Source organism: Bombina bombina, chromosome 5 (assembly GCF_027579735.1).
Source record: "Bombina bombina isolate aBomBom1 chromosome 5, aBomBom1.pri, whole genome shotgun sequence".
Lineage (NCBI taxonomy): Eukaryota > Metazoa > Chordata > Amphibia > Anura > Bombinatoridae > Bombina > Bombina bombina.
Window position 1 is genome coordinate 143,879,433 of NC_069503.1, and position 13,893 is coordinate 143,893,325.

General features: G+C 34.7%; 1 protein-coding gene across 1 annotated transcript; it reads left to right on the forward strand.

The window, feature by feature from the left end:
• Nucleotides 1-8,432: 8,432 nt before the first annotated feature.
• On the forward strand, nucleotides 8,433-13,648 carry LOC128660101 (cathelicidin-6). Its single transcript, XM_053713728.1, has 4 exons — nucleotides 8,433-8,695; nucleotides 8,907-9,011; nucleotides 11,705-11,779; nucleotides 12,819-13,648. Exons 1-4 carry the CDS (start codon nucleotides 8,492-8,494, stop codon nucleotides 12,978-12,980), a joined length of 546 nt encoding a protein of 181 aa, XP_053569703.1. The 5' UTR covers nucleotides 8,433-8,491; the 3' UTR covers nucleotides 12,981-13,648.
• Nucleotides 13,649-13,893: the final 245 nt, after the last annotated feature.

The window sequence follows — 13,893 nt, forward strand, 5'->3', positions numbered from 1 at the left end:
AAATCCATAATGATAATTGATAATGAAAATGCCACAATCTACATAAGTATTTGAATATAAAATATAAATTATAAGGTATTGTATGTGTGCTTATAGTGATTTTAATTAATCTTACTCAATACCGGACAGATAGGTGGATTAGTCACCCAAAAAACACCCAATGTAAAAGTCTAAATTTAGACCCCTGGGTCGTAATGTCTTTTGGCCAAAAATCCACTTAGTCTCTCTTTTTAGAAGTTCTCCCTGAGCGTTCCCCCCTCTCCATTTCTTTTTAACTTTTTCTATACCTAAAAATCAAAAGTGACTAAGATTACCCTTATTACATGATCCAAAGTGTTTAGGAATAGGGAGATCTTTATTTCTTTCTAGAGTGTAATTTTCTATAGACCAAATATATTCCCTGATACAAGTCCGTAGGGTTCTTTCAGTTTCACCTACGTACTGCAAACCACAACTACATTGGATAATGTAGATAATGAAGCAATCTGAGCATCTGATTAAATAATTGATTTTAAATATTTTACCAATTACAGTTGAGCTAAACTCTTTTTGCTTAGCAGAGTGTTCACAAGACTTACATGTTAGAGAAGGGTAAAAACCATTCAGACTATTACCTTTAAGCTCTAATTGTCCACCATATTTCTTCTGTTTTTTATTCTCAGTGGGCGCCAAAATGGACTTTAAATTTGGTGCTTTTCAGCTAAATAATCCTTATACCCCATCTCATATTTATTTTAGATGCTGGGGAGTCCTCTTTTTTTGCACAGGCCTAATAGTGTTTTTCAGCACAGTAACCAATATTTCTTTTGCTCACAGATTCAATTTATCCCCACTTTTTGGACTTTACTGCTGCCGGAATTATGACAGATTCAATTTTATCGAAATACAGGGAGGAAATATATAAAGGTATCTATAACATTTTTCTAATTTTTTGGTCACTACTGAAAATGCTGATAATCTGTTTAAATTGATGAAATATTTAGAAGATAAACTTTTATTAGAGTTAAAACATAGAACTGAACTCATATTCATTGAAAAATATTTGGAACAAAAAAGAGTACCACGGGGTCTCAGAATTAAGAAAGATCATGGATACTGCTGATTATCAACAAATGTGTGACAACATTGTTAATGATCATCATACATACAAAAGATTATCTAATGATCCAACTAGTAAGTACAAAAATGATATGACACAAATTCTAGATGGGCCAAAGAGGAAGGAATTTTGAATTCAAAAGAAAGAGATTACCTATTACCTAAATATCCAAGGATATATCTTTTATATTGTCAACTCAAGATTCACAAGAGCATACATAACCTCCCAGACAGGCCCATTATTTCTGGGGTAGGCTCTCTGATGTCTAATTTGTCCGAATACTTGGATATCTTTCACCTGAAATTTGTGAGAAAGCTTCCATCTTTCCTAAAAGATTCAACAGATGTCCTAAATTTAATTATAGAAGCTACAATGTCACATCCTTATATACGTGTATTAATCATAAAGATGGACTAGAGGCAGTTAATTTTTTTCTAGAAAAGAATACTTCATTAAAATATGAACAAAAATGCTTCATTTTGGAAGCCATCAATTTTATTTTGTCACATAACTTTTTTTTCTATAATGGTAATTTCTACAAACAAGATAAAGGCACTGCTATGGGCACCAGGTTTGCTCCAAGTTATCCTAACTTGTTCATGGGTTACTGGGAACATCATTTTTTGCAGAATAACCCCCTTAGAGCAAGTCTGGTGATCTATAGATGCTATATTGATGATATCATTATGATTTGGCAGGGCAGCGAATCGTCCTTTGATGACCTTCTAACGAGTATGAATACTAATCAAGTAAACTTGAGTTTTACAAGTGCAAAGAGTAGACTTAATATTAATTTCTTGGACTTAGAAATTATTCTGAAGGAGAACAAACTTAGTGCAAGGACATACTTCAAACAGGTTGATGCAAATAGCTATATACATTTTACAAGTTGTGACCACAAAAAGTGGATAGGAAATATCCCTATAGGTGATTTTGATGCCCAATCTGATAAACTTAAACAAAAATTCCTAGCGAGGGGTTACAACGAAATGAATATAGAAAAAATTAGGAAAGAAGTCAGATTGATTGACAGAACCTCCCTATTAAAGACAAAAGATAAGAAATCTACAATTTCTTCATCTATTATATCTAATACTGCTGAAAAAGATGAAACCATGTTCATTCCATTCATCACTAATTACAGCCATAAAAAATATTTATTAGAAAATATTTTCAATAAACCTTGGAAATTATTAAAGAATGATGAGGAATTAGGTCCCCTCCTTCCCCTCCTTCCACAAAGCGCCTAATTTAAAGTCCATTTTGGTGAACACTGAGAATAAAAAACAGAAGAAATATGGTGGACAATTAGACCTTAAAGGTAATAGTCTGAATGGTTTTTACCCTAGTCTAACATGTAAGTCTTGTGAACACTCTGCTAAGCAAAAAAAAGTTTAGCTCAACTGTAACTGGTACAATATTTAAAATCAATGATTTAATCAGATGCTCATATTGCTTCGTTATCTACATTATCCAATGTAGTTGTGGTTTACAGTACGTAGGTGAAACTGAAAGACCTTTAAGGACTCGTATCAGGGAACATATTTGGTCTATAGAAAATTACACTCTAGAAAGAAATAAAGATCTCCCAATTCCTAAAAACTTTGGATCATGTAATTAGGGTAATCTTAGTCACTTTTCATTTTTAGGTAGGGAAAAAGTTAAAAAGAAATGGAGAGGGGGGAACGCTCAGGGAGAACTTCTAAAAAGCGAGACTAAGTGGATTTTTGATCTAAATACATTGTGACCCAGGGTTCTAAATTTAGACTTTGACATTGGGTGTTTTTTGGGTGACACCTATCTGTCCTGTATTGAGTAACATTATTTAAAATCACTATGAGCACACATACAATCACTTATAATTTATATTTTATATTCAAATACTTATGTAGATTGTGGCATTTTCATTGGTTATCAATTCTAATTATGGATTTATAAAGTTTATAGATTTTATATATTTATATCCCATGCACATTTACGCTAATTACATATTTTATTCATCTACATAAATTATACACTCTTAATATATATATATATATATATATATATATATTTTTATTTTTTTATTTATTTTTTTAACATATTTTTATATAATTTTTTATATATTTTTCTAATATATTTTTTTATTATATTCCTTTATTATATTTTATTATATTTTATATATTTCCAAAGGTCTGAGATATATTCCCTCAAAGATCAATGTATTTCAGGTCTTTTGTTGTGGTTTTCCCTGAATTTATATGAATTTATATATATATATACTGTATAAATACTGTATATATATATATATATATACAGTATGTGTGTGTGTATTGATTAGATACACTCAAATACGGGTTATAAATCTCTAACCCCTTTGTCGATTATCACTTTGTATTTTGTTGTTCTGAGTATTTTCAATGTTACTGATATATATGTGTCAGATTTTGCTCTATTTTGTATCCATATATTTGCTCTTTTTGCCTTTATTCTTACTTTTTCTTGTAGTTCTCTTTAATAGTTGTCATAATTAAGTAGGGCAATTACGCCTACTTTTTTGAGCCAATAAGGACACTTAACTGCCTTGAAATAAACATTCGAACATTCACTCAGGAGTTTGAGAAAGACCCAGTACGGGTTGAAACGCATTGCTCCTATTCCAAGAAGTTGTTTGTCCCTCGAAGGCTCCCTTAAACAATCGGCTCAGCTACTCACCACTGACAGAAGCAGTCCACTTGGAAATCACGCTGAAATTGCACCACCACACTGAAACGCCAGGCTGAGAATATTTTGCTGTTGCCAGAAAGGTTGCCACAGAGAAGAGAAACAACACACGCCTTGATACCATTCCCGGTGTAAGTAAAAGTGAACACCTTTTTCTGGTATCTTTTTCACTGTTTTGATCTGGATCTTTATGTGTTCCAGCATCTTCATTTGACATCTGATCCCTGAGCTCTTTGATCAATACCATCGACTCATCTCTATCCGAAATCCACTTGGAAACCTTCATTTCCATACATGTTTTTTATTGCCTTGTAACGATTGTTACATTTGTTGCATATGTTGCCAAATCTTTCTCATCTTTTTATTTTTTAATGCAGCTATTGTAGCCTTGATTTCAACTATTTGTAAATTGTTTGTTGCAGTCACTCTAGCCTATTGCACCCTATGTATACTACACTTATCATTGCACCTGATTAACACATTTATTTTATGTCATAAATCTATGTATATTTATTTTCAAATTTTATTAAATTCATATAAATCACATATTCAAGCTTGGATCACTTTAGTTGGCCAATATTGGCTTGTGTACATTGAAAGGTTCTTTTATATCACTATTTTAAGCTTTTTTAGCTCTTATGTTTTAAGGTTATCCAGCTTCGGCTAAATAATCCTTATGCCCCATCACAATGTCTACATTCAACAGTGAAGTGATTCTATGATTCAGGCACCATTGTGTACATATGACACATATACTAGATATAAAAATGTCTCTTTAAATAATAGTGTTACTATTTAGTTTAATGAAATGTTATCGGAAATACTGTGTATCTCATCCTATATACTTAGGGGCATATTTATCAAGTTCCGTATGGAGCTTGATGCCCGTGTTTCACAGAAATTATGAAGTAGCGGTCTAAAGACCGCTGCTCCATAACCTGTCCATCTGCTCTGAGACAGCGGACAGAAATCAACCCGATCGAATACGATCGGGTTGATTGACCCCCCTGCTAGCGGCCGATTGGCCGCAAATCTGCAGGGGGCGGTATTGCACCAGCAGTTCACAAGAACTGCTGGGGCAATGATAAATGCAGAGAGCATATGCTGTTGGCATTTATTCATGTGCAGGGGACATGATCCGCTATATCGGCTCATGTCCTCTCGCACAATCATAAATATGCCCCTAAATATTCACTTCAATTTAATTTTACAGCTTATTGTTATATATTATAAATTAATTCAGTTTACTTTCAACTTGTAATACGAGCACAACCCGAGGCATAAAAAAAGCTTACTTCTAGCTTAGATAACGCTCAAGCAGAAGCATTAAATGTAAACTAGTAATCTGGCCTATAATATATACTGATATAAATTCATGTTTAATTCTAAACTTAAAATATCCTGTGTTTATAACTCAAAAAATACTGAATTTAAATTTTTCAGAATATGTAAAATCTGAGCTTCAATGTCAAATGTTTTCTAAAATTGTATGCTCTGTCTGAATCACAAAAGATTATTGGGTTTCATATCTCTTTTTAAAAAAGAACGTATATTCAATATTTGACACATTTTTTAACTAACCTCCATGTATAGGTATAGGAATAAGCACACATCTATATATTTACATGTATACCATCCCACAGACTCAAAAAACAAAACTCTGACAACCTTACTCACATTCCTCTTGCATCAAATGCCACTTCCCCTTTCACTTGTGCACTTTGGAACTCTCGCTCTGTTTGCAACAAACTCACTTCTATACATGACCTCTTTATCTCCCACTCCCTCAACCTTCTGGCCCTAACAGAAACCTAGCTCTCTCCCCTAGACACAGCATCCACTGCTGCTCTGTCACATGGGGGTCTCCACTTCAGCCACACTCCCAGGTCTGGTAATAGACAAGGAGGTGGTGTAGGTATTTTACTTTCCTCTCATTGCATCTTTCAACAAATACATCCCATCTCTTCCCTCATATTTTCCTCATTCGAAACCCACATGATTAGCTTATTCTCTCTTCTTTCTATACGTGTTGCAGTCATATACCATCCTCCTGACTCCTCAACTCAATTTCTAGATCACTTGGCTGCCTGGCTACCTTATTTCCTTTCCTCAGACACCCCTTCCCTCATTCTTGGTGACTTCAACATCCCTCTTTACAATCCCACTGCCTCCTCTGCAAAACAAATTCTGCAACTCACTTCCTCTTTCGGTTTGTCACAATGGACTGATTCTACCACTCACAAAGATGGTCTCTCCCTTGACCTGATCTTTAGCTATCGATGCCCCCTCTCAAACTTCACAAACTCCCCCTTTCCTCTTTCTGACCACCATCTCCTTACTTGCAACATATCATCCCTCCATACAACTCTCCCTCCTTCTGCTCCTCACACAAAACTTCACAGAAGCATTATGTCATTAGATCAACAACATCTTTCTAATTCCCTCAAACCTCTCCTCTCATCCTTCTCCTCCTTTTCATGCCCTGACCAATCTATCTGCCACTATAATTCCACCCTTACATCCGTCCTTGACAATCTCGCCCCTCTTACCATAGCTTGGAAATCAAACGCTCATCCTCAGCCCTGGCATACTCCTCTGACACGATACCTACGCAGATGTTCCCGTACTGCTGAGCGGCACTGGAGAAAATCTAGGAGTTCAGCTGATTTTCAACATTACAAATTTATCTTGAACTCCTACTACTCTGCCCTTAATTTCCATAAGCAATCCTACTTCTCTACTCTTATCTCTAATCTTTCTTCAAACCCAAAACGTTTGTTCTCCACTTTCAATACTCTTCTCCGCCCTTGCCCACCTCCTAAAACAACTTCTCTGTCAGCTCAAGACTTTGCCAGCCACTTCAATAACAAAATCGACTCCATCAGAAATGAAATCAGCTCTCAACATAATTCCATTCTCTCACCCCCTCAAATGTTCTCAATCAACCACAACCCACATAACCTTAAACTTAGCTCATTCTCCCCTGTTACTGAGGAAGAAGTTTCGGCACGTCTCACTACCTCAATCTAAATCTCTCCAAAACTGAGCTCCTTATTTTCCCCCCTTCTTCTAAACTCTCCACCCCCAATCTCTCTATAACGGTTGACAACTCCATCATTACCCCTACCCAGCATGCCCAATGTCTCGGAGTCACATTTGACTCAGATCTTTCTTTCATTCCCCACATTCAGTCATTGGCTAAAGCCTGCCGCTTCCACCTTAAAAACATCTCTAAAATTATACACTAACACACAAGACACAACTAAGATTTTAATCCACTCTCTCATTCTCTCCCACCTCGATTACTGCAACTCTGTCCCCTCTGGTCTCCCCACCTACCGCCTAGCTCCTTTACAATCCATAATTAATGCCTCTGCCAGACTCATCTTCCTTACATGTCGCTCTTCATCTGCTGAACCTCTCTGCCAATATCTTCATTGGCTTCCTCTTGCCTCTAGGATCAAACACAAAATTCTCATTCTGACATGCAAAGCCCTCAACTGCACTGCTCCCCCCTATATCTCAGACCTTGTCTCCAGATACTCTCCCTCCCGTCCCCTTCGCTCTGCTCATGACCTCCTACTCTCCTCCTCTCTTGTCACCTCATCACACTCCCGTTTACAAGACTTCTCCAGACTGGCTCCCATCTTGTGGAAGTCTCTGCCTCGCTTCACAAGTCTCTCTTCTAGTTTTAAAAGCTTCAAGTGCTCCCTAAAGACTCTACTGTTCAGGGATACATACAACCTACGCTAACCTTTCTTTATACCAGTTCTTCTCCTCCATTGCTATCCCCTGAACCCCCTTAGCATGTAAGCCTAAAAGTCCAGCTGTTTGTAGATCACCTTCTCAAGAGCTGACTACAACAGTGCAACTCTTGGCAGGGCCCTCTACCCATTTGATCCCTATAACTGTTTTGTTGTACTCCGCCTTTGTTAATAGCACTGTGGAATCTGTTGGCACTCTACAAATAACCGATAATAATAATATTAATAATTAGCAATTTTACAGTCAACAGTCAACACAAAAAAATTTATTGTTTAAAAAAATAGATAATCCCTTTATAATCAATTCCCCAGTTTTGCACAGAAAACATGGTTATATTAATATACTTTTTACCTCTGTAATTGCCTTGTATATAAGCATCTTCTGACAGCCCCCTGATCACATGACTTTTTATTTATTATCTATTGACTTGCATTTAAGCCAATTAGTGCTGTGTTGTTAGAACCCACGGGCATGAGCTCAATGTTATCTATATGGCTCACATGAACTAGCACTCCCCTGCTGTGAAAAGCTAATAAAAAAGCATATGATCATGGGGCTTTCTTTAGTGACTTAGAAACAGGCAGAAATTTAGACGTTTAAATGTTATAAAGTATATTAATATTACAATGTTGGTTGTGCAAAGCTGGGGAATGGGTAGTAAAGGAGTTATCTATCTTTTTTAACAATAACAATTTTTGGGTTGACTGTCACTTTAATAACAAACAAAAGTAAGTTACTTATTGCTACATTTTTCATCATACTGCAATGCAATAATTTTTAAAATGATGAAAGTTCTTATTTTCCAGGATTATTTTATGTACTTCCCTTTTTATTATTATTCATAGCTACCTATTGCAATAAATGAAAAGTATAAAAGCGGCCCATGCATTCAGTGTCAAAACTCTCTTTTTTTTGGACAAATTAATGAATACTCTGATCATGGAACAAATTAAAAACATTTTGCTATTGTTTTCAGTGTCTTTTGTAATTAATTCTCAAGCTTCACCAGAAAATGCTCAGACAAAGCAAGATGCATCATCTGTGGTTATTGCTACTGAGTACTATAATATGGGATCCAATGAAGAGGCTGTCTACTTACCCTTCCCTGATGATTCTAAATATCTCCAAGTAAGTGCCAACTTGATACAAATATTACATGATACAAAGAATACAAATGATACAAATAATACATAAATGACTGTATATAATAGAGAATTTTGTTCATATCAGTTATCTTTGTGGCTGATATATTTGTTCTAACTTTGGATATATTATGAAGTTTCAGCAATGACTTTTACCTACTAATTATACTTCCTGTTCTGAATCTTTTTCTTTGTAGGACGTGTCTTCAGATTTACGTGAAATCCAGTTTACCCTTAAAGAGACATTGTGTCTAAAATCAGAGACCCAAACTCCTGAGCACTGTCTATTTCGAGACAATGGTGTAAGTCACATGCTTTAAACAAAAGTGTTAAATTGAAGTATAAATATTGGGCTAGATTACAAGTGGATCGCTATTTAACGCTCAAGTGTTAATTGCTCTAGAAGAAAGCATTTTGTGCGCGTCAGGTAGCGCTCGTATTATGAGTTGAAAGTAAACCTTTTTCACTCATGAGCTAACCTACGCCGCATAAAAAGCTGAACCTACGCCGCATAAAAAGCACCACGTCTCCTCTTTGGATTTCTTGCTGTATATATATATATATATATATATATATATATATATATATATATATATTATATAGGTATATATATATATATATATATATATATATATATATATATATATATATAGGAATATATATTAATAAATACGTATTATGTATATATTTATAAAGAACATTTTCTGCGAAATATTTACAGTAAATACACAGTATAATACTTTTTTAATCTGAATATTGCATAAACATGCTTTCACATGCTTTCACATGTTTTCATCAAATTAACTGAATAGGGCTCCAATACACTTTTATTTATGTATTTATGTGTTTATATGCGTATATATGTCTGTAAATACAAGTATTTGCATATAAATACATATGTACACACATATAAACATATATATGTTAGAATAATTAAAATATATCTATCTATCTATCTATCTATATATATATATATATTTATTTATACATGGCCATATTTAGACATGTATGCGTAGGTATCTTTATGTTAAAGCCCTTTGCCTTCTGTTTTCCTTTCTAACACCTGAGATCTCATATCTTTGAGCCCTAATAACTGTTGGTGCAATTTTTTTTTGTAAATAGTTTTTATTAGACAGTGTTAATGAGTATAACTGTATTTTGTAAGGTATTTTTGATGTGTTTTGTGCAACTTTTTTGCTTTACGAAACAGTTAAGCAGGGCTCTGAGCACAGATGGGTAGCTCAGGGTCCACTATCAACAAGCTCATTGCGCTCATGTTACGAATAGTGAGTTAAGTGTTGCACTCAAGCACAAACCAAAAAAAACACTGTAAGATTTAGGACCTGAAGTAAGTCATTTTTATTACTAGTATAGCACACAACTACATGAACATCACTACTTGTGCATTATCGTCTTTGTGCGCCCGTAACTAAGTGCAACCTCAGCTTGAGACATATCCAAAGTTTATTTATTTATTTATAAAATTTGTTACCAGGAAAAAAGAAAAATTCAAGTATGTCCTGGGATATGGCAGCGATGCATTACATATTGTACAAACCGTTACATATTTACATAGCTATACATAGGGTAGGCCTTTTTCTAATTTACAGTCGTTAGAAGATTGATTTGTTTGTAAAGATAGATTTTTCTTTTCAAGGCTCTCAGGTTGCTGGAGAATTTGGTGCTTTCTGGGAGGTTATACCATAGTTGAGTAGCTCTGAATGAGAACACAGACCAACCAGCTTCCTTGTTGTAGTGGGGAATGGAGAGTGGAAGAATAGGACCTTAAGTTGTAGGGGGAGTGGGGAGCAAGGGTGAGAATACTGCTCATGTAGCATAGGAGTTTCTCAGGTTATAGACAAGGCAAGAGAAGTGAAGTTAAGCGATAGCAAGTTTAGTTATTTTAACATATCACAATGATGAGTTTTGTAATCACAATGCAGGACAAATCAGCATAGCAGAGTTGTAAGTTTACTGAGATGGATCTGAGGCACAGACGCATACACAATATACCCGTAATGAATTCCAGGGATCAGCGTTTTTTGATCAATATGTTTCCTAACCTCAAGATTTAGACAGGATTAATTTCTGAAAAGTGCTCATATTTTAGCATATAGTTTGGACAATATGAGTTATATGAGTCAAGCCATATACCAAGATATTAACAGGGGTTGACAGGGGCCAGCCTACAGTTTTATAATGTAATTATTTTTACATCTGCGTTATTAGATTTTTATAAAAAATGTTTGTATATATTATAGTGTACAGTTGAGGATTTGCAAGTTAAGGGAAGATCATTTATGAATATAGAGAATAAGATGGGCCCTAAAATGGTACCATAGGGCACACCGCACGTTACTTTGAGAAAGCTGGAGACATGGTTAGATATAAACACAAATTTAGATCTATCTGATAAGTGAGAGCAGAACCAATTTAATGATGCATTGTTTAATCCTGAGGCTTTGATCTTGTGTATTAAGATGTTGTGATTACAGTGGTTAAAGGCTTTTGCAAAATAAAGGAAAATAGCTGCAGTCAGTCATGAATTTGACAGCATGCCCCTATAGAAGTCTATGTGAGGGCTGAAGCACACCCACGCTATCTGACATGCAGAAGTTAGCGTGCACGAGAACAATTGATTGTGCTTGAACAATGTTAAAGAGCAAGATGGTTAATATTTTTGCTCTCCACTTGTTATCTAGATCTATTTGTAAAGTTTTTATTAATGTGGCTATGTATTGTCCAGAATTATTATTGTATTTATTATTAGTTATTTTGTTTAATGACATTTCATAAAAAAAAAAAAAGTTTCCTTACTCACCAATGCATTTCATTTATTTGTTAGAGATTGTTAAAAAAAACAATGACAAAAACAATGACATGTATTGCTTGTTTAGATAAATATAGATCAAAGAATGTTTACTTATTTATTATTATTATTATTATTATTATTATTTCAAACATACAAGTGTGTTTTTTTTGTTTTTCTTTTTAGGAGATAAAAGTCTGTACAGCTCATTTTGATGAGGAGAATAATCTAGAGAACATGACGTGCAATGCTGCGGTTAAGGTACTATAAATACGTTTTTAGAAAATGGGGCAAAATTATCAAGGGCCGAATGGCCCCTGATGCCCCTGTTTCCACGCGAGCCTTCAGGCTGGCCGGAAACAACATTTAAGAAGAAGCGTTCTTAAGACCGCTGCTCTTTAACTGGTCTGCCCGCCTCTGAGCGGTGGACAGCAATCAATACAATCGAATATGATCAGGTTGATTGACACCTCCTGCTAGCGGCCGATTAGCCACGAATGTGCTGGGGGCGGCATTGCCCAAGCAGTTAACAAAGAAATGCTTGTGCAATGATAAATGCTGACAGCGTATACTGTCGGCATACAGTGATGTCTGTCAGACATTATCTGCTGAGCTGATCATGTCGGACAGACCAATGATAAATCGGCCCCACAGTTGTTGCTTTAGAGTGAACATTTTCTTGCATGATATAACTTTTTTGATAAAAATACTGTATATATATATATATATATATATATATATATATATATATATCATTATATCTCAATAATTAGGCTTGTGCATTAGTTCTGTTACAATGTGATGAAAAAGATATTTTAGATCAAAATATCCTCAGTATTCACATCCCATTTTAAAGCGACTTTAAGCAGCCTATCAGTATGCAAGTCCTGGGACTTGAAAAGAAGTGTGCATCTGGTATGTGCAGGCACAGTTCTTTTCTGTAGAAAATCATTAGATAAGTTTGTTTATTTTTTTTTAAAGGATAGTGATAAACCCCATAATTAATAGAATATATGAAACACCAATAAGCACCAAATCTAACATTTATCAGTCTTGATTAGTACAAGAAAAGTTACATTTAAAAATGTAATGTTAGAATACGTATAACGATGTTATGTCTCATTAACCATCCAATTACAGATTCTGTAGTTTGTAGTTTGTTCTCGCCACTCAACTATCAATCCTTGTAAAAGTAGATTCATGTATCTATATTTAGTGGCCGATATAATATTGTTTATATATTTTAAAGATAGTAAATGTCTCATATTTTTTTTTCTGATAATCTCTTTTCTTCTTTTAGAAATCTCGCACAAAAAGATCCCTTAAGAAACTCAAAAAGAAACTCAAAGAGAAATTCAAAAAGACATTCAATAAGGATGTCAAAAAGAAACTCAAAAAGACAGCAAAAGACTTTTTAAAAAAGAAGGCAATTGATTTAATAAAGTCTTATGGGAAGCGATAAAAAAAAATATGTATTATGTTGCCTCTTGCTATATTACAGTGGCGTATTTAGATTTTGTGCTGCCCTAGGCACTCAAAATTCTGCTGCCCCCCTACCCCCACCCATCCCTAAGGTTTTAGGCCTTTTGGGAGGGGGGCGGAGAGTAATGTGAATTTTTTTTTCATGGAATTTCCAAAGTAAATGTTCACAAGGACTTGCAAAACATTTGCATACACACAGTTATACACATACACAAACATGCACACACACACATATTTATCTATTGGCGCAATGTATATAAACCCCCAAATACAGATTTCTTGATACAATGCTTCCCTAAACAGAATACAAAGTGCCGAAAGCCAACAGAACTAAAGGCAGTAGCTAGCTCAATTTCTTATTATACCCCCATACAATGTAAGCTCTTTGGGCAACATTTCTTATTATATACCTGTATAATACTTCTAAAAAAACTCTAAGCTTTTTCACAAATATAGCCACAAAAAACGTGCTGCCCCTCTCCAATCTGCTGCCCTAGGCATGTGCCTTGTTTGCCTAGGCCAAAATACACCCCCGCTATATTATTTTTATATTACTGCAAATAAATGATTTTGAACGTTTTGATGATATAATTGTTATTATCAATATGAAAAATAAAAATAAACAATGAATCACTTCTGATTACCAAATAGTTTAATCTGTTGAGTAAGATATGGGTTTGAGAAATAATGTGAGTTTGCAACATGAACTAAATATTGAAGAAAATTTTCAAATACACTGCGGAACGCAAATGATAGTGCTAAGAATAGCGCACAAACTGACACTACAATGGATTGCAAAAAAGATTAACAAGAAAATGTTAATGCAGCCAACATGTTCCTGCATTCTATACATTTAATATATAGCACAGAGTGCTTTTATTAATCGCATTATA

Excerpts from the sequence above, each read along its gene's own strand:
- LOC128660101 (XM_053713728.1), top strand. The coding sequence starts at position 8,492 with ATGAATACTCTGATCATGGAACAAATTAAAAACATTTTGCTATTGTTT. Across the intron at positions 9,012-11,704 it reads GTCTATTTCGAGACAATGGT|GAGATAAAAGTCTGTACAGC; the intron begins GTAAGTCACATG and ends TTTTCTTTTTAG. Across the intron at positions 11,780-12,818 it reads CGTGCAATGCTGCGGTTAAG|AAATCTCGCACAAAAAGATC; the intron begins GTACTATAAATA and ends TTCTTCTTTTAG.